The 25399-nt window shown below is 53.7% G+C and overlaps 1 protein-coding gene across 1 annotated transcript in view; it reads right to left on the minus strand.

Annotated features, from left to right (window-relative positions):
* The window catches only part of WNK2 (WNK lysine deficient protein kinase 2), a 122409-nt gene that overhangs the window by 75268 nt on the left and 21742 nt on the right, over window positions 1-25399 (minus strand). Inside the window, exons 2-7 of the mRNA XM_087822508.1 lie at window positions 12893-13065; window positions 12467-12687; window positions 10560-10717; window positions 8089-8177; window positions 6331-6550; window positions 965-1247 (exon numbers count right to left, since the gene is read on the minus strand). Of these exons, the coding sequence (XP_087678634.1) occupies window positions 965-1247; window positions 6331-6550; window positions 8089-8177; window positions 10560-10717; window positions 12467-12687; window positions 12893-13065 (1144 nt within the window). The remainder of the gene's footprint in view (window positions 1-964; window positions 1248-6330; window positions 6551-8088; window positions 8178-10559; window positions 10718-12466; window positions 12688-12892; window positions 13066-25399) is intronic.

Below are 25399 nucleotides of genomic sequence, written 5' to 3' on the forward strand. Positions count from 1 at the left end.
AGTATGACAGAGGCAATTTTTTAATTCCTGTCCTAGAAACTGTTCAACCAACAATTACATTTTTAAAGTGTGTAGTGCTTTTTCCTACAAAGTTTATGCTCTTCAATTAATTTTTTTGGTTCATCAAAAAAATGGAACGTGATGCTACAGCAGTTTTATTCTCCAAAACTGGTTATGGTTTAAATAGCCCACTTTGGAAGCCACTCAGCTATGCTGAAGGTAAAGGAAGGACGTGCCCATTCAATGAGCCAGCCTTCGCCCATGAACTGCTGGAGTTGTGGCCTGGCAGTGGGCTGGCCCTGCAGCTCCCGGTGTTGCCAGTGCTTCTTCGGAGACTCAGAAAAGGCCACACCTCCACCCCTCTCACAGCTGTACTCTGGGGACACTGAGGGCAGAGGCAGAACATGTTTCTGCCTAGACTGGCAGCTCCCCGTTCCAGTGTCTGAGATGGAGCCAGTGGGATACAAAGTGATCCCACTACCCACTGGTAACACTCCCTGGGAAATGGAAGAACGATCTCAAGGATCGACACTAGAAGGTAGGTCATCTTGGGGATGGACACGTCTCCAGACAAAGGTCACAGCAGCAGGACAACTCACCCTCCGCCCCTGGCAGCCCAGGTCAACATGTCTGGAAACAGGCATCCCACCAGGTGCTGAGCCAGGGTGAGAAGCAACCCTCAGATGTCCCATGCTGCTGGGACTTACCCCATCCTTCAGGTGGGGTAAGTAGCCGATTGAGCTGCGACCTCCCTGCTGACTCTGGGCAAAGGAGGTTCTGGGTTGACCTGCACATTTGTCCCCACCTATCCTGAGAAGCTGGACTTCAGCCAGCCTTAAACCCCTCTGGTCACAGATGTCTGTCCAGCACTAGAGACGTTCCCAGCCCCTCCTGGGGAACACTCACCCACACCCGCCTTCCACACCCACAGTGAGCTGGGAAGCATTGGGAGAGCAGCACTCACAGGCCAGGGAGGTGGCGCTGGCCGGCAGCGCGGTGGGGAGGAGGTGCTGGTCGGCCTCGGGCTCCTCAGGCTCCAGCGGCCCAGCCTGTGCATGGTAGGTCACCTGGACCTGCAGGGGCACATGCAGGCCTCTGGCCTTGTCAGGGCTGCCCAGGTCCTGCTGCTCCTGGGGCTGCAGTGCTGGCCAGATCCTCTCCCGCCGCCACTGGATCAATGCCACCCGGTCGCGGATGGACTTGGCCACAATCTTCACATCGCTCTCATGGAAGAACCCAGACTCAATCTGCAAAAGGAGTCACCAGTCATTACTGGGACCATCCCCACCCGTACATCCCACTGCCACCTGCACCTCCCCCCCCCCCCCGATCATGGGGTCTCTGCACAAAGTCCCCTCCTCAGGGCCCCTCACTCCCATCCTTCAGAGGTGCTATCATCATCACATAAGGACATAACCTCCAGCCATCGACTGCAAATCCACAGGGAGAGTGACCCTCTGAATCTGCACTAACATGGGCAGGGTGAGTGATCTGCCTCCCACCGCAGAACAGCCCACCATCTGAGCCACGAGGCTTCCTGGATCCCCACACCCAGGCTTCCCAAGGACAGGAAGATGATTCTGGCCAAATATGTGTGCTTGGGGACAGGAACGTGGATCCGTGGCTGGTGCTGTTCTCAGCATTCCCTGAGAAGTCATGGGGGTCGAAGAGAAAGGCACGTTCTGTAGTTTGAGACCAGGAAGGAGTTACCATGCCCGGCAACATTATGAATGCAATTTACCCAACAGAGTGTTGGAGAACATTTGTAAAGGAGCTGAGGCTTCCCAGGATACATCACGGCTCTCTCCAAGGAGATTCTTGGCCAAACCACAAAAGAGGGTCAGCCAGGCTCCTTGCCATCACCATGGGATCCCCAGGTGGAAGGGAGAAAATCAGAGAAGAAACTTTGCGGTGCTGGTCGGGAACTGTGTGAACTCAGTTTTCAATGTACAACAGACAAACACATGCAAATGTCAACATGAGCGCTTATGCACATGGCTGACAGCACACGAATGTCGGAACTCGGCCACGGAGAGGGTGGGCTTCCATGCAACAGGGAAGGGTCAGGTCTGTGGGAAAGGACCAGGGGCCTGCATGTCCCCTTCTGTCAGAACGGGAATACACGCGTGGAGAATGCAGGACGTGCAGGAAGACAGGAGCCAGTGCCAGGGCTGCCCGCTGCCCGAATCTGGGGCACTCTGAGCATGGAGATGCACTGTGCCACCACGACTGTTTAGAGGACGTGCCCCTGAACACACACCAGGGGAACACAATGGTCTGTGGTGGCAGGAGTGACGAGGGTCCCTGTAGTCGGAGGTTACACAAAGGGGAGTCATGTGTGTGCATTCCGTCTGTTTGTCCCTCTCTGTCTCTGTCTCTCCCTGTCTCTTGCTCTCTCGGTCTGTGTTTATCTCTCAGCCTCTCAGTATCTCTGTGTGTCTCCATCTCTCTCCCTCCTGTGGGTCACTGAATCATGCGAGGCCCATCGTGAACGGCCCTGTGGAACCACCTACCTGGCTAGAAACTGAGTCTCCCACCAGCTGTCACGTGAGTGAGCTCAGATGTCGACCCTCGGCCCTGGTCAGCCCCTTTGGCCCAGGTCAGCCCTGGCCAGCACCCCAGCCACACCTCATGAGGGGCCCCGATCCCAAACCGCCTGCTAAGCCACGCCTGGACTCCTGACACTGGAGACTGGGGGAGACGGTGTGTGCACAGTGCGCACAGGGCCGCCTGGCGCACAGTGAGAGGTGACTCACGGAGGAGCCAACGACCTACTGAATAAAACCCACTGCGAGTCCAGAGGTAGAATAAGTGAAAGATCTGGTGAAACCGGGACATTCATGTAGCTCTGAAGTACCTCCCCACAAAAGTCACCAGTTATGACTGCATTTGGCAGCTACCCCTCAACCACGTGATCACGCAGAGTCCTGGGTGGGCTGGTCTACGCCCGGCATTCTTGTAGAAGCAGTGACGTGGGCCACGCCTCGGGAGGCCACAGGCCGTGAAGGCAGCACTGGATGACCGAGGGCCCTGAGCGGGGCGGGTGCCCTCCAGTTCTGACAGCCCAGGCAGCTGGGTAGGACGCCGACAGCGAATTCCAGGTCACAGGGTACCAGGCTGTGCTGTCATCTCAAACAGTCCTTGGCCGCATGTTTGCAACTTTTCTATGAGTTTTGATTACTTCAAAAACTCATTTCAGGAGACGACTCTGATGGAATGAACCATGCTGACTGCAAGGCCCCACCAGGCTCAGCCAGGGTGGGAGCAAGGGGCCAAGCATGGGATCAGCACCGTCCACCCCCCGGGGACCCACAGCAACCTGACCAGAGGCTACTGAGGAGATGCCGCCCCACAGACACTCCTGCCTGCCACCTCTACTTTCTGCCGTGACCCACTTTTCCTTCTTTTCCCTCCGTCTCAGTCTTCACAGACGCCACCCCTCCCCTACTCCGCCTCCCTCCCAGTGATCCTCTCCAGGGCGTTTCTTCTATTTTTTCCCAGTCAGGGAAGAATTTAGCCACATTGTATGTCACCCTGAATGTCCCATTATCCTGAGGCTGTGAAGGCAGAAGGGCTGGCACACAACCTCAAGAACTCCCTGGGGTGCTCCAACCCCCTCATCCCCTGGGGGTGCATACTGACAGACACCCCTAGATCAGAGGCCTGCCCTTCTCTCCGCCCCCAGGAATCACCTTTCTGATCCATGTCCCCCACCCCATGTCCCTGCCTGAGGACCTGCTGGGAGGTGACTTAAGGTGTGAATTTAGAGGGAGAGGGGAAAGCTGTCCTCCCTGCCTCCTGCCATGAAGGTGCCTCATGAGAACAAACAGCAGGCTCCAGAACATCTCCCACACGCAGTATTCACTGATCTCACCCATTAAGCACACGGCAGCGCAAACCCACAGAGTGGGGACACCTCTGTGCTCTCGCTGAGTTTCCTTGTGAAGTTACCTTCCATTTATGACAACTGACACACATTTCATTCATGATCGTCTGCTACTCTAAGCTTTGAAGAAGTATGTATGTTGAGTGAAAGCTGTGGGTAAGTGACTGTGCAGGGAACAGCCGTGGGCAGCAAGCCTCCTCAGGTCCCAGCACTGGCCCAGGGACACTCAGAAGAGGCCGGGCACTGCTAGAGGGCCCCGGACCCTGGTGTCAGCTCTGGTGCTTACAGGTGGGCGGGAGGTGGGAGACAACAGCCACACGACCCAGCCAGGAGTGGCAGTGGCCAGGCACAGCAGCGCACTCATGCAAGACAAGACCCTGCTGGGAAACGCAGGGCTCTGAGGTCAGCACAGGCAGCCCCATCAAGGCCTGGGCTCCTGTCTCCTACGCGGAGCAGTGGAGACACGGTGTTCTGTTTTTATTCTGGAACGGAACACAGTGGTGTGCCTTCCGCTTGGATGCTGCATGGCACGGAAGGTGCTCCACGTGAGAAGCCTTCTGAAGGAGATGCGGGGGGACGGACAGAGGGGGCAGAGAAACACTGGGCCCAGGGGCCTCCCCTGGGAACTGGCAGAGACACCGCCTGCCCACCAGGTGCCAGGGACCAGTGAGGCCTGGTGGTGGCATCTGTGCTGCAGGAGGTAGGCATTCTAGGTTGCGAAGGGTCCTCCAGGGGGGTGGGCAGGGCCCGGGAAAAGCACCTGGATCCAGGACCCTGAGCAGGAGGAGACTGGTAAGGCAAGGCGCAGACTACACTGTGGACGCTACCATGGAATCCCTGCGCAAACCCCCGAGTGTTCTGTCACTGCACACAGGACCTGGCGTGGCTCCCACTGAATCTCGAATCCCTCACGAGGCAGGAAGGCTCCCCTGGTGCTCACACAGACGCAGAGCGGGCATCACGCTCACCGGGAGTGGGAGCTCTGTTTGCCAACTACGCCTCCTAAGGCACTGGCACTGGCCCCAACCTCAAGCCCAGAGGCACAAACCCCCTCAAGGCTGTCCCAGGGACCCACCTCATCTCCATCTGCCACCTGGTCAGTGTGCGCTGCCAGCCAGGTCTCCAGCCCCTGAGGTCCCTCCCAGGACACTGCACATGACCCACACTCCTGAATTTCGCCGCACAGGCTCTGGCCTGCATGTGGCCTCGCTCAGCACCTGCTTCTGCTTTAACTTTTGGCAGAAAGTGGAAAGGGAGCACAGAGCAGCCCGGGGAGAACGCAGTGCTGCATCCACAGGCTGCCATGCGGTGCTCAGTGAACACGCAGCAGCCACAGTGTCCCCCGCACAGGCACAGAGGGTCTTCCCAGGAGCAGGGCTGAGAGACCCGTTAAATACGCTTATAACACGTGTCTGTTTCTGGGACCAGGGATGTGACTGGCGGCTGGAAGGTGTGAGGTGATCCTGACCCGGGCTCCAAGCCATGAACGGGATGTCATGCCCGCTGCAAATGCCAGACACAATAGGGGCACAGGCCGCTGTCCAGTGGAAGGCAGGGCCCTGACTGACCATGCAGCGCCCACCCAGTCCCACACTGACCTACTGCACCACCGAGCCCCACGGATCCCTCAGCCACCATGTACGTGCCTGGGCCCCGGTGAGCCCACCGACCCACCCTCAGTCTGGGGCTCCTACACCTCCCATGGCATGGCCAGTCTGTTTCCTCCTCTAAGCAGAGCCTGAGGACCTGCTGCCCACAGGAATCCACCTCTTCCAGGTCACCCCCAAGCACCTGGCCCCCTTCCTGCTCTTAAAACCCACTGGGAGCCAGGGAGTCCAGCTTGAAGAATCCACTGGCTATACCCTTGTGACTTACGTACACTTTTGATAGATGTGCTATATTCAGTGAAACATTTATTTAAAGAGAGAAAAAGAGACATGCACTTTCTATGGTTCTGACAGGCGCAGCCAAGCACCCGCTCTTCTGCAATGACCATGCTCATTTTCACATTTGCTCAGTTTTTCCAGTAAAAATCAGTCTCACTCATTTCTCGTGGGCACCTTTACGCTCTCGGCAACACTGAACACCCCCTGCTCTCCTGCTCCCGCTGGGCCTTCTGGGCTACAATGCCACTTAAAAACATAATAAACCAAGATCCAAACTCAAAAGCCCACATTTATGCAAAGCTGGCAAAAATCTGGTCAAAACAGACCGTTTCCTGATACACCAGGGTCCCTGGGCCCCTCTGCACCGTTCCTGAGCCAATGTCCCACATCTGTGTGTCCTTCACAGACCCACTCAACAAAGGTCCCCGGTCCAGATGCCTCTCACGGGGCACACGCAGCTTCCTGACTTTGCTCTGATCTTTGGAAACCATAGCCTTTCAAGGCTGCTTCCCGATTTGCCACAGCCCACTCCACCCACCACCAAGAAGCGTCACTCACCATCTCCTGCGCCACATCGTCCGGTGTCTCTCTCTCCAGGTCGAAGGTGAACTCTATGGCCCCACTGTCCTTGGGCTTGCCCTTCAGTTTCTTGGGGTCCTCCACCCAGAGCCTCAGGGCAATGGTGGACTTCCTGCCATGGTCCTCCTCAGCCAGCTCCACCCTCACACCTGTGTCCTCTGCGAAGAAGGCATGGCTGAGCAGGTCCTTGATCTCGTACCTGGGGAGAGAGCAGCTGAAGGGCATACCTGCTGGGGGGCTGAGACCCACCCGGCTCTCTCTAGAAAGTTCTGGCTACACTGCCCTCCAGGGGCACACAACGGTTTCCTGTGTACCCCCTAACTCCTGGGGGAGGAGGGAAAATGACCCCTGAACACATCTCACTGCGCAGTATTCAAGATTTCTTTCTCTGATTATAGAAAGAAACCTGCCCATGTGAGAGACTTGGGAACCCAGCCTCTGCGCCCCTGCTGAGGGCTGGTGAGCTCAGGCCCCACAGACACCTGGCTCCAGCGAAAACTGAACTGGACCTGGAAGAGTCCAAACGCCCATATTCAGGGGGTTTTCTGGAAGCCCCTCAGGAGAGGACAGGTGCAGCTACTGGGTGTTGCCACGGTCACCACTCTGCCCCACCCCAAATCAGCATTCCAAACACTAGTTCCTGTCTCTGGCATGACTGATCCATATACTGTCCCAGACATGGCTTCCCCCAGGGTCAAATCTGTGGTCACCATGGGCTATGAGCTCATGGCCGACCCTGGTGGACAGCCACCGCACATGAAAGGGGGATGCCGGGGGCCACCCTCAGCGAGGTTGACAAACGCTGTGGGGCCCCTGCGGAGGGGCCAAGGTCGTGGCCCCAGGGCTCTGTATGTCCTGATCTAGGAGGCGGTCTAATAGGGTCTGCTTTGAGGAGTCTTTCACTCTATGTGGTGTTCCTACACTTTCCTGATATGGATTGTATTTCACAATTTTTTAGTATTTTTCCTTAAAGAAAACACAATAACCTGCATGGGCTAGGAGAAAACGCCCAGGGAGCAGGACAGGGCTCTTGCCTGAGAGAGGATGGCTGTGGAAAAAGGTAGTGTCAATGCTGGGGACAGTGGCTTAGGTAGGCAGGGGCTGGGAGGACAAGGGCCCAGAAGAGGTGGAGGAGGAGGAATGGGGGGGCAGGGAAGGGGGGCAGGGAAAGGGAGGAGGGGGGAGGGGGGAGGAGGAAAGCTCAAAGCACATGCTAGTTTTCTGGCTGACCAGCTGAGGAAGGGGAGGCCCTGACCACCTGAGGAGGCGGGGCTGGTTTTGCCGGCATCTCTGACTTGAACGTGATAACCTGCAGGATGGTTTGGGACAGGTCAGACACAGGTGCATGGACTACGCAGCCTGGAGTTCAGGGGCGAAGGCAAGATGAGCCTCATCTGGGAGGCTGGGCACTGGAGTGTCCTGCAAGCTGGGGAAATGGATGGGTCCACCAGGGACAACACAGAAAAAGCAAGAAGGGGCAGAGAGAGGACCCAGGAACCTCCTTGCTCGGGGCTAGGTGGGTGGGAAGCAGCCAGCAAAGGAGAGAAGGGGGCTCCGGGACAGTCCCTAAAGTCAAGGAGTGTATGTATTCCAGGCGCTTCCCACTGACCGCCCAGTCAACTTGCTGGCACCTGGGTGCCAGTGGCCTGGAGAACCTGTCTCCCAAAGCCCTCTGCAGGGCAGCTGGAAAGACTCCGTGCGAGAAATGCCCCAGACCCAGTGCCACTGGGGACTCACCTCTCCTCTTTGTTCTTGCAGATACACTCCCCAATAATCTCCTTGATTTCTGGGTCGTGCACTTTCTCAAAACTGGCTGGCTTGATGCCCTGAAGATGAGATGAGGAGTCACCTGACACAGAGCTGGTCTCTACAAGGGGTTTCCTACTCACCTCACACTAAGCCCCAAAGAAGAAAACGCAGGAAGTGCAGAGGCTTCGGGGTGGCAGAGGACTGCAGCAGTGAGGTCTGGGGAAGAATGACTGGGGACACTCGCTCCCTCTGCATGGAGCAGGTGGTTGGAGCAGGGTGGACCTGGGGCCTCTGGTGCCACCCACAGGGTCCTGGAGGCCGAGGAGGAAGTGCCTCTCACAGGGCCAGCCTCTCTCACACCCCCTTGCTCAAGGGTGCTAAGAACAAGATCTCTAGTCAATGCTGCTGAAGAAGGGCACCAGAGACCCTGGCTGGCCCCACTGTGGCCGCAGAGGGGTTGATTTCCAAGGTCTGGTAGCTCACAGTTTTTGCAAAGGACTGTGCTATGCAGTTCTGCGACTCAGTTCCATGGCCAGCGACCAGGCCAGATAACTTTCAGGCAGGGGGTGCCACAGTGTGGCCAAGTATCCACATGACCAGAGACCCAGCAGGGGCAGCCACTGCTCTGCCACCTGGCCCTGGTACAGGGGAGCAGAACCAGACAGAAGTATTCCAGAAGCAGGGGTCAGACCACAGGGTTTACTTGTCATCTGCCAGGAGACAGGGGTTGCCTGAGGGATACCTAGTTTTTAAATATTTTAAACACACTGAGAGCTCAACCACCATGTTCTTTCTCCTCAGCAAGACTCTGCCTTTGAAGGCCTGTCCAGACTTCTTTTTTAACTGTACAGAATGAGAAGGCAGCCCAGAAAGTGTAGGATCCCCAGCAACTCCCATGGGCCAGATGAGGCCCCATGCACTCACAAAACCCCTGATCCCCAGGACCCGTGCCCATAACCAACAGAGGTCATGCTGTGTCGGACACTGGAGGGGGTCTGCGTTAGACATGAACCCTGGGCTTTAGGTGTGAGGGCGGGTTCCCCGTGGGTGGAGACCCTGTACCTCTGCACTGAAGCCAACAGAGAAAGAGGCTTCGCTCTGCCAGGAGGAGGGGCCCAGTCCCTGTGGGGGGGGGGGGGGGTCTGAGGAACTGTCCGCACACACTATTTAAACCTCTGAGAAACCGAGGCCCCCAAAGCCGGTGAATGTGCCAGAAGAACAAGAACACACTGTTCCAAAGGGGCTCGCGTGTCTGGGCTCCTCTGCATGGAGTTAGGGTAGCCGAAAGCCAAGGGCACAGTGACCCCACTAGAGCTGGGGTTAGGAGCACATGTTAGAGGCTGGACCAGAGTGTGGGTGCATGAGTGAGCTCCCGGCAGGAGCAAAGGGTGTCCTGAACAAAGGACACACGAAGGTCAGGAAACATGCTCCCCACCTAGCTTTCTCCAGGGTTTGGCTGTGCCTTGCTTTGCCCAAACCAGCGCAGGCAACACAGGGGCCTCGGGACCCTAGCCATGTCTTGTTTCCGGGGCCTAAACAGGGGCAGTGGGGCTGTTGGGAGAACCAGGGTGGCTGAGGAGCACATGCTCCGGACCTCAGTCCCTGTCTCCCCAGGCCAGCAGATGGACTAGAGCAAGGGTGTTCGGGCTGCTCCTCCCACACCCCAGCACCAACACGAAAGCCTGGCAGTGAGGTCCTGATATCCCTCAGGTCCCCCCATGTCCCTGGAGGACAATGCCCATAGCCCTCTCCTGCCAGCACCACGGGGAGCTGCACACCTGTCTGTGGGCCTCTGATCCACACCTACAGTACCTCCAACCAAAAACCCTGCCCTCCTGCCTTGAAGCCTCAGAGCACACAGGAGGGGCTCAGAGCTAACAAGTGACCACTAACTCAGAAATAAGAACCAAAGGAGAGAGACGAGAGGTATGACCTTAGGGGAGGGCTCAGGGGGCGTACGGAAAGGGGTTGGTGCCTGGGCTCTTCTGCAGAAGCAGTGAGGGTGCACCAAGGTCTGGGTGAGACCACCAAGTGCAGCAGGCACAGACAGACAGAGATGGACTAGGGCCCAGAAAAGCCATGGTCCAGCTACCCTACCTTGGACACTCCCTCTGTGCTCCCCACCAAGCAGAACAGCTGCATAGAAGGACAGGATGATCTGTCCGATTAAATCCTGGGGACACACCAGAAGACAAAGGGCCAGCAGGCCCTGGAACAGCCCAGAGGAGGGGTTCCAGAGACAGGCAGCCTGGGCACTGGTGGGGGCTCCAGCCTCGTAGCGCTGAGGCCCCAGGGACAGCCTCCAGGCACTCCTAGTATATTACTGCTGTGTGGCTTCTACCCACAGCTCAGAGACCTGAGCCACCCTCGTTTCCCATCTGTGAAATGGCCTCGTCCCCTTCCTCACACAGCTGCTGTGCTTTTACAAAGGCAGAGTCAGGGGGGACATGGGGACTCACACAGGTGACCTTGCGGTAGATCTGGGCAGCATTCTGGCACTCAGAGTAGGGGTACTCTGAGGTGGCCATCTCCAGCATACACATCCCAAAGGCGTAGACATCCACAGACTCGTCATAGTGTTCCTCGTACATCTCCGGGGCCATGAACTCAGGGGTGCCTGTGCCGGAGCAACAGGGACAGTGTCAGTGGCCATCAGCCCCGAAGCCCCCCTGCCCCTCACAGCTCAAAGCCCCCTCATCCACGTGCCATACCCCAGGTCCTCGAATCCTGGAAAGTTTATAGAGAGAAGTTCATGAAAATGCCCCCTGGGCCCTCCTGGTCCTGGGCGGGCTCAGCCCAGAGCTGGGAAACGCTGACGTGCCTCTCATCAAGGAGGCAGAACACAGCCAGCACCCCAACCCCCACAGGCCCAGAACAGACAAAACCCATGGTCACCACAGAGCTGCTTAAATTGCAAAACCCCAGAAAAGCCCCGAATATCCCCAGACAGGCACCCCACACAGCAGAGCGTCAGGCAGCACAGATGATGATGATCTGGGGGCAGCTGGACAGGTGCCATTCACCTGGCAGGTACCAGGTGGAAACTGCTCATGCATTCTAAGCACAAAAGGTTTTAAAATAATGTTCACTCCGAATGTTTAAGGACATGAAGACTTACGATAGGCAGAGTAAAATACATAAAATACACAGTGCATGTGCATGCTGACCTCGCCATGTAAACCACCAGCAGAGACCAAAGTGACGCATCTGGCAGGTGGGACTGCAGCTGATTTTCCTTTAGTTACGCTGGTCTAGGTTTTCTAATTTGTCTGTAACAAACTTTTGCTTTAATAGTCACACAATCTTTTTCTGAAAACAAGTCCAACTGAGCATCTGTTGAGCTAAATGCAAAGGAGCCTCCCTTCAGTGAAGCTGCTTTAACTCCTCTGCTGACAACGGAAGATTTTCAGAATGTCCCAGTTTTTTAAAAAGCACATGGGGGATGGGGGAGTCTTCAAAATGTTTATACAGCAGCCTGGCCAGTGTGGCTCGGTTGGTTGAGCACTGTCCCATTCACTGAAAGGTCACGGGTTCAATTTCTGGTCCAAGCACATGCCTAAGTTATAGGTTCGATCCCGGCTGAGACGTGTACCAGAGGCAACTGATTGATGTTTCTCTCTCACATCAATGTTTCTCTTTTTTCTAAAATCAGTGGAAACATGTTCTAAAGTGAGGATTAAAAAAAAAAAAATGCTTACACAGCTACCTCTGGGATGTCTCCTGGAGCCACACTGGAGTCTTCAAGCCCTGCAACACCTCAGTGTTCTCCAGATGTCTTGAACCCCATAAAGAGCTGCCCCAAAGCCCCTCCAAGTGCTCTCTTGGCAAAGCCAGGAGGGTCTACCGCCTGAGGCCTGGGCCCTGTGGACAAAGAGTGCCCACTGCTTGCCAGGAACCCACTCGGGCCACACACACACCAGATGCATTGTCTCTGCTCCTAACTGCAGCTATGGGCTGAGGGCTCCACCCAGAAAGGTTGCAGAGCGGCTTCTCAGGTGAGGAAAAGAAACACAGTGGAAAAACAGCCAGCAAACCCCATCCGCAGGGAAGCCCGCAGACCCCGCCCACCCAAACACTTGCTCACTTCAGGCCCCAAACATCTCGGGGGTTCCGTCTGTGGGCCTCACATCCTGGGGAATGCCTCCCCACCCACTGAGGCCAGCTCCAGCATCACCGCGCAGAGTCCCCAAATCCCTCCATGGTTTGGCCTCCTTCCTGGCTCCTGAGTGCCCATAGCCCCACAGGTGCCAGCCAACCTCACCACCGGACCCCAGCCAGGGCCCCACATAGGCACACAGGGCCATAACCTGGCTGAGGGGACTGAGGGGGCTGAGGCGCAGGCAGGGTCTCAGAGAGGTGAGCTTACCTATCACACTCTTGGCAAAGGATGCTCTCTTGAGGGTTGCCAGGCCCAGGTCACCAATTTTTACGGAGCCAGTGGGCCCGGTGATGAAGATGTTGTCACACTTGAGGTCCCGGTGGATGATGGGGGGCGTCCTGGTGTGCAGGAATAGCAGCCCCTTCAGTATCTGCCGGCACCAGCTACGCAGCACCTTGGGCTTCATCACCTTGAACCGCTTCAGGTACCTGAGGGTAGGGGAGCGGCTCACAGGCTACTCATGTGTGAAAGGGCTTCCCACAGCTGTGGGCCATGCAATATCACCCAAACAGGGACACCTGTGAGAGGAGTGCTGACCAGACGCCAGGCAGGATTACCCAGCTACTGTGAGCCCCACACCCTGGGCCAAGCCCACCCTGAGGCCCCGGCCGGCCAGGCAGGCGACGTGCTCACGTCTTCAGTGTCCCAGAGGTCATCAGCTCAGTCACCAGCACGATGCACCGCTTCCCCTTGGCGCTGGACTCCCAGAAGTCATAGAAGCGTACGATGTTGGGGTGCTGCAGGCCCTTTAGCATCTCGGCCTCCTCCTTGAACCGCTGCCGCTCTAGCTTGGTGAGCTTCCGGTCCTAGAGAGACATACAGCTGAGAAGGGCAGTCGTGTGGCCTTTCACAGTCATTTCCTTTGCTCAGGGAGCACAAGGGAGGGGGGGACCAGCCCCGAGGAGCCCCACTCTGCACAGGGAGCTAGCTCAGCAAACAGCTCTCTAGCCCTGGCTGGTGTGTGGCTCAGCTGGTTAGAGCATCGTCCAAGTGCACCGAAGGGTCACGTGTTCAATTCCTGGGTTGGGGCACATACCCAGGTTGCGGGTTTGATCTCTGGTCATGGTGCATGCAGAGGCAACCGATTGATGTTCCTCTCTCACATCGATGTTTTTCTCTCTTTCTCCCTCTCCAGACTCAATGAAAAACAGATCCTCAGGTAAAGATTAAAAAAAGAAAAAAGATCTCCAGAAGCCAGAGCAGCCTCAGAACCCACTGCAAGGCCAATGCACTCCGTCCCGAAACACACCTGAGGCCTTGCTCCTGACACACATGCTAATCAAGAAAGAACTGACACGTGATTTTGAGGACCTGTTGACGACCACAGCGATGACAGCCAGAAGACCGGGAGAAAGACCGGAGCCAAGAGCAAAGAGGGAAGACCCGAGTCCCAGCCAAGCCCAGGTCGGTGCTGACAACACACACACATACTTCTGGGCCTGGGGCCACTACACCCAACACCTTTCGCACATCTGAACACACTCCAGCACCCTGACCCACACCTGCCACCACCCAGGCCCCCGCCTCACCCGTCCCAGCAGCCTGCTGCTTCCAACTTCATCTCACAGGCTAACCTCACTTCCACAGGCCCCAGAACTGCTGTCTTCCCCCATCCTGAGCATATGACCCCCAATGTCACCTTTGTCCTAGTCCAACGGGCCCACAGAGCCACGCAGCACACACCTGGCCCTCCCACCAGAAGGAACCCCAGGAAAACAAACACTGAATGGGGAACAGGGAGCTTTGAGGAACTGCAGGAAGACAGAAGACGTGCATTTGGACAGATGGAGGGAGAAGTCAGAGCTGAAGGGAAACACCTTCCGAAAGACCCCAAAGGACAAAAAGTCAGATTCCAACAAATCCAGAGAGGAGAGGGGCACCCTGGGATCATGATGAGGTCATCTGGTAGGGAGTCCTATCCCAAGTGGCGCTGTAACCACTCAGGTCCTCTCCCTCCACCAGCCCCAGCCCACAAACCCTCCTCAGCCTTTCCATGCACACATGGGGCCAGCTGCACAGTCACTGCAGAGCAAAGGAGAAAACAAAGACAACTTCAAAAATATCCAGCTCATGTCCTCACAGGATCCAAGAGGTTGACAGGCTTACGTAAAGGAGGTCAAGCTTCTACTTAAAAAGGGACAGTCAAGAGCTCTTGCAAATTAAAGCTCAATGTTTTAAAAATAAGATATTCTATAATCCAAGGAAACATTAAGTACAAAAAGTCAACGTTTAATCTAGATAACATGGAAACATGTTTGACTCATCAAATATTTATTTAAGAAAATAAAAGTCAAGCCACAGACTGGGAGAAACAAGGCATGTATTTGACATGGGTCTCAGATCCAGAATACAGAAGAACTCCTACTGTTATCAGCGGAAGTGAAGTATCCCTTTCCCCAGAGTGCTTGGGGTTAGGTCCTTACAACATCTCAAGAAAAAGAATTTTCTGAGACCCACATGGGAGAATGACGGATTTTTATTTACATGGAATTAGACCTTGGGCTTTCAAAGTCCCATTTCCCTTAGTCCAGTTCTGGAAGAGGTGCAGCTGGGGATTCAGTAGAGCCAGAAGCAAAGCCAGTGTCCATAGTTTCCGTTCCACGGTGGAGCTGGGCCCAGTTTAGCATCAGGCTAGTTTCAGTCCATGAGTCCATTATGTGTGAGGTTCACATGGCCATGAGTCATGTGGGCGAACACAGGAGCACAGGAGGGAGCACCAGAGCCCCTGAGAAACCAGGAGCGAAAGAAGGCAAGAGAGAGAATTCCCTTGTTTAGGGCAGGGGTGGGGGATGTCCGGCCCACCCATATACGGCCCCCCAAAATCAGGTGGTCTGGCCCTGCCAACGCCTCACCAAAGAGAAGCAGTTCCAGCCATCACGTTAGGGGTGAGTTAATTAAATGTTTGCCCAAATACAGCAGGCTAATTTTTAAGCTGATAATTTTGCGTGGCCCACAATGATCTTATAAATATCCAAATGGCCCTTGGCAGAAAAAAGGTTCCCTGGTTTAGGAGATTAAATATACCAATTTCAAGCCCTTGCAGTGGCCACACCCATTCTGGCCCATGACCTGTTCCCAGGTGTGACTGAGAGACAAGTACCTTCCCTATGTCACCCAGGCTTTAGGTCATGTGTCTATTCTTCGTTTCCAGTCCCTTCTGGTGGCTCCCTGGGGAGTGTTAAACTGCAGCTTTCTGGCAAAGCTGCACAAATGGCTATAATATTTGGCCTTCCCTTTGCTCCTTCCTTTTTATTCATAACTAGGTTTATTACAATGGTATCACTATAACTCGAGGATGACAAAATGGGAATAGATATGTGTCACAGAAGATGCAGAAATGGCCAAAAAGCATATGAAAAGGTGCTCTGCATCCTGAATCATCAGGAAAACGCCAATTACAATCACAAGATCCCACTTCACACCCACCAGCAGGGTAAAACAAAAAAGGTCATTTCAACTGCTGGGTGGTGATGAAGCTGAGCCCTCTGGCATGGGGCTATGGAAGGTGCTGGTGGCAAAAGCCTCAAGGCAGCCTTGGCACGTTCATACCCAGCTCTGGCCCGTCAGACCCCTCCAGGTACCCACCCAAGACAAAGACACAGGCAGCCACCGAAGACAGGTACACGGGGTTCTGAGCAGCTCCACTCACAATAGCCCCAAACTCCAGAAGAGGTGGAACTAGCTGTGGGGTGGAAACCAGCAGGAGCTTGCCTCCGGGAGGTGCAGGTGAGTCAGGGTGCAGCCACACCCATGTACATCTGCCTGGGCACTTAAGATGTGTTTTATTAAGTCAATTAGAGTTTGATTTTTCAAATGTAAAAAAAAGACATCCCAAAACCTAATGTGAGAAATGGAAGAGAAACATCAAGACATGGAGAACTAGCTGAAAGTCTTGACATGTAACAGGAATTCAGAGGAAAGGAGAGGAACCCAGGAAGGAGGAGATGAAGGAAAAGCACTTTCCTGAGCTTCCAGCAGAACTATTTAGAAGTGTGTGCCCAGCCAGGTAAGAGTGAATGACGCATGATCCATCGCCAGGCCAGCTCCAGCAAAATTCAGACTCCTGAGGGCAGAGATCAAGCCCTGCCCACCAAGGAGGGGTATTTTTTTTGGGGGGGGGAGTCTCATCAGCAATCCAGGGCACAGCCGATGAGGCAGCCTCCTCAAAGTACTGACTCTAATCAGGAACACTCTCTAAACCCAGCCAAATGGGTGTCAAACATACCACCCCAGGACTGATTCCCCGACACTGGAGAACTCAAAGGTGACTCCAGCACTGCAGGGGAAAGTCACTGGAAGGAGTGTTTCTGCAAAACACGGCACGGCAGGGCAGAGGGAGCACACAAGCTGTGCCTGCTGCTGGGCTTGGCCATGGGGCTCCCACGCCACTCGCAGGCAGCTGGACTTAGACAATGACATTTCAGTTCAATTCCCTTCCAAAGGTCTGGTCACTGATTCTACAGGTAACTCAAGAGGCTTGGTTATAGTAGAAACTGTTTTTTGCCAATATTTCAGCACTAACCAACAGCAAAGTAAAAGATTTCATTGTAGTCTGAGAGCAAAAGATCCATGTTATATAAATAACATAACTGACAACAACTAAGAGGGGACGAATATGCCCTGTAGATGCTATAGTCTCATTTTCTGTGACAGATACTGGCCAATGGTGACAAAGACGTGGGTTCAATGCAGAAGTCAGATCTTTAAACAGTGCCTCTTAGAGCTGTGCGGGGAGGGCGTAGAAATGGGAGGAAACAGACCTTATGGTATGTTCCAAGCCACCAGCCTATTTTTAACTACGCAACACACTGCTTGATAATTTAAAAGGTCAGGTGGTGTGCCCTCAGAGCGCTGCCCAATGTCCCTCACAGAGCTGCCCCAAGTCCTTGTCACTGTTGATCGCTGGTCAGCCCCATGAGACCAGTAACTCCATGCAGGCAAAGCCACATCAGCAACTGGCTACTGTCACTGCCTGTGGGATGAATTGATTACCTGATGCGCTGGGAGGACTGTGGTCACAAATCAGGGCAGGAGGAAAGCCCCTGATCCCTGCGGGACCCTCAAATCCTGCCAGAGTCAGGTTGTTCTTGAGGTGCAGCAGTGAGAGGGTGGGCTCCAGTGGCCCACGGGGCCTCGCTGTCAGATAGTCCATGCACACAGACAGGGCAGGCAGGCCACTTAGACCAGCCTCTGTGCGAACAAGCCCTGGTGTTGCCTGAATTAGTAGCTCCTGTTCCCCCAAAGATAGTGAGAGCGAGTCTGATTACAAAGGATAAAACATTCTGGACAGCCCAGCCAGGTGTGGCTCAGTGGTTGAGCTCAGGAGATCAGGGTTTGATTCCCAGTCAGGGCACATGCCCGGGTTGCGGGCTGCAGCCGATCAACGACTCTCTCATCATTGATGTTTCTATCTCTCCCTCTCCTTCTCCCTTCTTTCCTCTGAAATCAATAAAGATATATTTAAAAAAAAAAATTCTGGAAAACGTTGGCTCTTGTCTCCTACAGGAAAAAAGCCCGGCCAGTTGCAAATGTCACCCAGGCCCAAACGTCACCCTCAGAGTGCAGGCAGCAAGGGGGGGGGGGTGGCCTAGTGGTCAGAGGACAACAGCCCTGGATATGAAGGGCTTCTCCCACGTGACCCTGGAGCCACCAGCTCTGCTCTAACAGCCCGCCAGTGAAGGCTGAAGTCCTCAGATCCAGAGGGCCACCCTCCTGCTCTCGGTGGGGCTCTGGGGCCACCTCCTTTCAGACAGGCAAAGCCTAGCCAACCCCATGAGGACAGAACCACCCAGGGGCCCAAGTCCAGCCAAAGGAAGATGGGGTCCACACACACAGGGCAGAGAGATAAGCAATTAGGAGTGTCCAGAATTAGCACAGAGTGTGGGGTGACAACCTGGCCTGGGACCTTTCTCCAGGCCCACTATGCCATAAATCAAAACCAAAAAAGCTTCAAAAGACCTGCCCTTGTACAGGGAAATCAGTCTAGGATGGGTCTCTGGGTACTAACTTAGCTCAGAACATGCAGCTCTAGGGACAGAGTTGGCCCAGGACAGGGGCTCCACGGATGGGGTCAGCCCAGGAACGGGGCCCTAGGGATGGAGTTGACCCGGTAGAGAGAGCACAGCTCTGTCCCTGCCAACCCCTGCTCCTAGGGGGCATCCACAGGCCCAACTCAGTTACCAGATGGTCTCTGAGGCTCTGGGTTGTAGGTGTGGGCTATGGATAACCTCAGGGGGAACAAGCAACAGCTGACAAAACAGATAAGCATGCAATTACCCCACACCTAAAACAGGGTGCAGGGACAAGAAAAGTTCCCAGGGCCTGGGAGAAGGGCAGGGCAGGTATCCTGTATGCAGGTGTGAGGTCAGGGAGAGCAGACCAAGTGTGGTTTACATCCACACAGGAGCCAGCATCACAGGGACAGCAGGCAGCCTGGCATCCCGATGAGGCTGTCCTGGCAACTCTCAGGACTGAGCTCCCACCAGGGTCACCAAGGGAGAGACCTCGACAGAGAGTGATATCTCACAGTTTTGGGCTGTGGCCTGCTCCCTCTAATATTTACTGCAGTTTTAAAAATAAACTCACTTTGCCCTGGTCGGTTTGGCTCAGTAGTTAGAGCATCGGCCTGTGATCCAAAGGGTCACAGGTTCGATTCCTGGTCAAAGGCACATACTTCAGATGCAGGCTCGATCCCAGGCGGGTGTGTGCAGAGGCAACCAATCTATGTGTCTCTCTCACACTGATGTTTCTCTCTCTCTCTCTCCCTCCCTCCCTCCCACTCACTCTAAAAAAAACAAAACAAAAACTTCTTTTAATATATCTTTATTGATTTCAGAGAGAGGAAAGGAGAGGGAGAGAGAGATATAGAAACATCAATGATGAGAGAGTCACTGATCGGCTGCATGTGCCCTGACTGGGAATCGAACCCTGATTGCCTGGATCCTAGGTCGATGCTCAACCGCTGAGCCATGCCCGGCCGGGCCAAAAACTTCTTTTAAACCCAAGTGCTTTCCTTAACCTCAACAGAGTAATAAAATATGTGAAATCACAGGTGAATGGTATATACTTTTTCTTTTATCATTTTTTATTTTTCAATTACAGTTGACATACAATATTATATTAGTTTCAGGTGTACGCCCCAATGATTAGACATTACTTAACTTACTAGTGATCATCCCGATAAATCTCGTACCCACCTGACACCTTACGCAGTTATTAGACTATTACTATTCCCTGTGCTGTGCTTTACATCCCCGTGACTATTCTGTAACAACCTATTTGTACTTCTTAATCCCCTCACCTTTTTCACCCATCCCCCTAACCCCCTCCCATCTGACAACCGTCAAAATATTTCCTGTATCTATGAGTCTATTTCTGTTCTGCTTGTTCATTTATTTTGATTTTTAGATTCAATTGTTGATAGATACGTATTTTGCCATTTTATTCATATTTTTTATCTTTTCTTTCCCTTCTTCGTAAAGAAGACCCTTCAACATTTCATGTAGTGCTGGTCTGGTGGTGGTGAACTCCTTTAGCTTTTTCTTATCTATGAAGCTCTTTATCTGACCTTCAGTTCTAAATGAAAGCTTTGCTGGGTAGAGTAATCTTGGTTGTAGGTTCTTGCTTTTCATCACTTTGAATATTTCTTGCCACCCCCTTCTGGTCTGAAATGTTTCTGTTGAGAAATCAGTTGACAGTCTTAGGGGAGCTCCCTTGTAGGTAACTAACTGCTTTTCTCTTGCTGCTTTTAAGATTCTCTCTTTGTCTTTAACCTTTGGCATTTTAATTGTGATGTGTCTTGGTGTGGGCCTCTTTGGGTTCCTCTTGTTTGGGACCCTCTGTGCTTCCTGGACTTGTAAGTCTATTTCTTTTCCCAGGTAGGGGAAGTTTTCTGTCATTATATTTTCAAATAGGTTTTCAACTTCTTGCTCCCTTTCTTCTCCTTCTGGCATCACAATAATGCAAATGTTGGGCTGCATGAAGTTGTCCCAGAGGCCCCTTACATTATCTTCATATTTTTGGATTTTTTTTCCTTTTTGCTGTTCTGAATGGGAGGGTTTTTGCTTCCTCATGTTCCAAATTGCTGATTTGATTCTCAGCTTCAACTACTCTACTGTTGATTCCCTGTAAATTATTCTTCATTTCAGTTAGTGTCTCCTTCATTTCTGACTGGTCCTTTCTTATGTTGTTGATGATCTCACTAAGATCCTTGAAGTTCTCACTAACTTTCCTGAAGTTTTTATTTAGTTCCTTGAGCATCCTTATAACCATTGTTTTGAACTCTCTGTTAGCTTGCTTGCTTCCATTTCACTTAGTTCTTTTTCTAGAGATTTCTTTTGTTCTTTCATTTGTGACATGTTTCTTTGTCACCACATTTTTGCTGCTTCCCTGTGTTTGTGTCTATGGATTAGGTAGCGCTGCTATGTGTCCCAGAATTGGCAGAGTGGCCTTGTGTAGCAGGTGTACTAGGGGGCCCAATGGCTCAGCCTCCCCAGTCACCTGAGCTGGGCACTCCACGTGCATCCCTGTGTGAGCTGTGTGCACTGTCCTATTGTAGTTGAGCCTTGATTGTTGTTGGCATCAGTGGGAAGGATTGACCTCCAGGCCAACTGACTAGGAGAACCAGCTATAACTACAGTGGAGGAGCTGCTGTGCAGGAGTCGACCCCACAGAGCAGGATTTGGTGTTCACCAAATCCACCCTTTGTATGTGTCACTTGTGAATGTGGTAGGGTTATAATCCAGCATGGCTGAAGCTTACCACCAGGTACACTGTCTCTGGGGCCTCCTGGGAGGTGCAAAGTCAGCTACTGCCTGTGCCTGGGGCCACCCGGCACGAGCTACAGAGCCATCTGCAGATGGTTGCTACTTGTGCTGGGATCGTAAGTGCCCAGGGGAGGCCAGGCTATAAACCAAGGCTGGCATGCTGAGGCCAGATACTGCCTGTTTGAGAGATTTTAGGAAAGTATGAAGCATGAGCTGAAACAGGCCATTCCTATGGAAAACCCACTGGAAACCACTTGGGTGGGCTTGCAAATTGGGCGAGGCGGGATATCAGGGAGTCACCAGAGCAGGGCGAACAGTGTGGGCCAGGCTGATGGAGACTCAGATATGGCGCCTGTTGGCTCTGTGGGGGAGGGCTCAGGAAAGGAACAATGGCCTCTGCCAGCACTTCTGTCTGGGAGAAAGCTGCCCTGCCATCTCTTACCCTTATGCCAGACAATTCAGTTCCTCCCTGTATGCCCCAGGTTCCTTTCAAGATGCTGCCCCAGCGATGGAGCTCAGAGGGAGGGAGTCCGAGTAAGTTCGTGCCCCAGCCCTTTAAGAATAGCTGCCTGGGACTCCAGCAGCCTCAATCCCTGCTGTTTTTTACAGCCTAAAGTTACAGGGTCATCTCTTCCTGGCACTGGGACCCTGGGCTGGGGGTTCTGGTGTGGGGCTGGGAACCCTTTCTCCTCAGGGGGGACCTACACAGCAGCCAAGACATCCCTCCCGATTAAAAAAACAACGAACGTGGGTGTGAGACCAACCCCTTCTGTGCCTCTGCCGTCCTACCAGTCTCAATGTAGATTCTTCAGTTCTCTAGTTGTAGGAGTTCCGTTCAGCTGGATTTTGGGCGGTTCTGAATGATGGTTCTGTGGTATAGTTGTAGTTTTGATGTGGTTGTGGGAGGTGGTGAACACCACATTTATCTACACCGTCATCTTGCTCTCTTTCAGTGTATGCTTTTCCAAATTCACATTTAAAATAAAAGCATCGTTATTAAAACGAATAGTCCTCAGGAGTCCTCCAGCCACTGCTACCACATAAGACATGTCCCCTCCAACTCCTGTCTGAGGCGGGGCACCTGAGGAAGATCCCACTGGGCAGGGGCTGAGGGTAAAATCTTGTGGCAGGCAGCTGAGAGAGGGTAAGGCACTCCAACGCTCACCTTCCCTGTCACAGGGGCCAACAAGGTGGTAATTCCCTGAGGACAGCTGAACGTTGCTATCCAAAACTCACAGATTTTATAAACACTATCTCTAAAGAGGGGCTGTGCACAAGTCACTCACAACCAGAGTCTCTCAGGGGCCTTTGCTCTTTTAAAGGCCATGCTGGGACGCCTGCTGCTCCGTCAAAAGGCAGAGCCACCCAAAACCCGCCCAGTGGGCCAGCCCATCTGCCACCTTCAGGAGACGGTGACACTAGGTGCCCTCGCCACAGGTGAGCTGGGGTCTACACTGCTTTGTTGTAAGTTTACATAGTTATAAAGGACGGCATCTCCAGCCTTTTGTAAACACAGACATTACTTTAATGCTCTGAAAACACTCCCATGGCATTTGATGGTCTCTCTGGCTGTTTTTCAAACATGAGCATAAACTGCAGCCCAGAACCGTGTCTCCACTTTCACAGACTTATGGAACAGCTTTCCTGAAAGTCTGCATTGCCCACCTGGCCACACTTCTCTGTCCTAAGACAATGCTTACTGGCATTTTAGCTTATTTCCTATGGTCACACAGCCCTGAGGGTCAGCTTTTTCTGGATTGAGTTACCTTGACAAATTGGTAGTTTGCAGTTGACCAAACAGGTAACAAATGTGACTGAGTACACACCTCTCCCAACTGCTGCACACACCATCCCCCCCCCGTGCATCATATTATCACCAGCATGAGGCCAGGCCAGCACTGCTTCTTGTCACTGAGGGTCACGTTAGCTGGCTGACAGGGTGTGGGAGCCAGCTACGCCATGTCACGGAGCTCTCTGGACTCAATTAGAGAGTGTCCCCAACCCCAAGGAAGTACCACCAGGGCCTCCTCAGGTTCTGTGGACACAGTGCGGTGTGTCAGCCCATCCATGCTGACCCCTAGCCCCGGCTTTCACTGGGGTCTGGGTGGGGTCGGCCATGAAGTGCAATTTGGGGTGGGTGGAGGGGTGTCCCCTGCCTGACTGTCAGAGAGACCCCATATCTGGCATGAGTGCAGGGGGTCAGTTTGGGGAATAGGCCCGCTGTGCTGGACATCCCTGGGATGAAAGCCTCTGTCCCATCTCCCACCCAAGCCATGGGTCATGGGCAAACTGCAGGGCCCTACCTACCTCAGGCCTGCTCACCACCCTCAGCATGGGGTGCAGACAGGCCATTGTTGGAAGCTAACAGAAGCTGTTACCACACAGTGGGGAAGGGTCAAGGAGGAGCCCAAGAGAAGAAAGAGGACCTGAGTGGGGCAGGGATGCTGCCAAGTCTATGGGAGCAGGCAGTCTGGGGGTAGGGAGCATTTGCTCAGAGACACGGCCACAGACCAAAAGCATCCCCAGGGGCTGGAGCAAACTGGGCAGGCCCTCCATCCCACAAAACCTGTCCTGGGGACCTCAGGCCTCACACAGGCCATGGACAGACCTGAACCAGCCCCGAAGACAGTCCCGGGCAGGGACAGACAGTCCTGGAGGAGATGGGTTTCCTCCAGACCTAGGCCCTCTCAGGTAGGAGAGAAACTGTGAGGCCAGGGCAGCAGACACCACAGGTCAGCAGCATCAAGAAGGGCTTGGCTTATCTCAGGGACACATCTGTTCTAACCCCAAGTGGGGCAAAGCAGCAGGTCACCAAGGTGTGAAATGCAAACAAGAGCCAGCAAGACCAAGCCCACTGGCCACCCCCTCGGGGGACTACCAAGAGGACCCCTGGGACACCCACCCCTCCCCAAGCAAAAGCATCAGCGCTCACGAACCCCAAGCCCAGCACACAAAGGCTGGGCAGCAACCACTCCTGGAGCTGACAACACATGTCTGATTTCTAGGAAGGGCCAGCCCCACCCCAGGCCACTGCCCCATAGGGACCCCTAAAGGTAGATGTGGACACACCATGGACACGGTCAGCCAAGACAAACACCACACCAAGGACCAGTCCTGTGGGAAGAGGTGGGGCAGGACAGTCAATACCCCATACCCCCAGGGCCAGACTGTTGACAGGTCAACCCATTTGGGGTGGGGCCAGTCAAAGGCATCTGCTCTGCCCCTGTCCAAAGGCTGGGGCACCTCAGGGTAACAAGGTCCTTGTGACAATCTGCTAAATTCTGTAGACCCTTCCCCAGAAAGCAGACCTCCCTCCCCCACACATTCCCCACCCCAGTGAAAGCCCAGACCCGCAGCTCTGGACACTGAGGAACAGATATGTGGAGAACCTTGACGCCTTTTGCTGCAGGAGGCCCTGTCTGGCCAAGTCCTCTAAGCCCCACACCCAGATTGAAGTTAGGTAGCCCTCACTCTTCTGTCCAGAGGCCATGGGCAGCCTGAGAAATCCTACCACCAGGTCTAAGATGACCTCATAGGTAGGCAGCAGGGACTTTGGCCACTGATGGCATCAGGCTGGTGTCTGCTGAGTGGAGATGCTGCCAGAACTGAACATCCATGATGTCTCTCTGGAAAGCACTGGGCCAGAGCACGTGGTAGGGGTTGAGGGGCATCAACAGATAAACTAGTCCATGTGATAAGAGCCACAAAGGACCACAAAAGCCCAGGACAGCCTGGGGTGAGGGAAGGCCCTGCAGCTCACGTCTGCTCCACACCTTCAAACTAACTCCTTGGTTCTTCCCCAAGTAGCAGCAAGAGCCTTGGGACCACAGTCCAGACTAGACAATAAGCACACAGTGCACATGCATGGAGTGAACCACCAGTTCCAGGTCCGACTCCCACACTCAGCACATTCTACCCTAGAGTTGTGCAGTCCGAGACAATAGCTATGAGCACTTCCCATGCAGCCAGTCCAAACTGAAATATACTCTCAGTGTAAGATACACATTAGATGTCTACACTTCCATGAGACAGTGCTTAGAGTGTCAGCACTATGAATTAGACTACAAGATGGGATGCTGAACAGAGCTTCCACAGTCTGACAGGGCCCGCTTAGGAAGGGAGGCCTTGGGTAACACCCAGGCTTTCACTCTAGATGAGGAGATAAGACCAAACAGCAGAAAATCAAGAGAAAAAAACAGACAATAGCAAAAAAAATCCAGAGGATCCAAATATTGTACTTAACAGAGACTTCAAATTACTGTGATTAGTGTGGTCAAGAAAATAGCAAGATGGATAAGTTCACCATAAATGAAATCTGTGAAATAAGAATCAAATGAGCCTGGCCAGTGTGGCTCAGTTGGTTGAGAGTCATCCC

Source organism: Miniopterus natalensis, chromosome 12, assembly GCF_054644295.1.
Source record: "Miniopterus natalensis isolate mMinNat1 chromosome 12, mMinNat1.hap1, whole genome shotgun sequence".
Lineage (NCBI taxonomy): Eukaryota > Metazoa > Chordata > Mammalia > Chiroptera > Miniopteridae > Miniopterus > Miniopterus natalensis.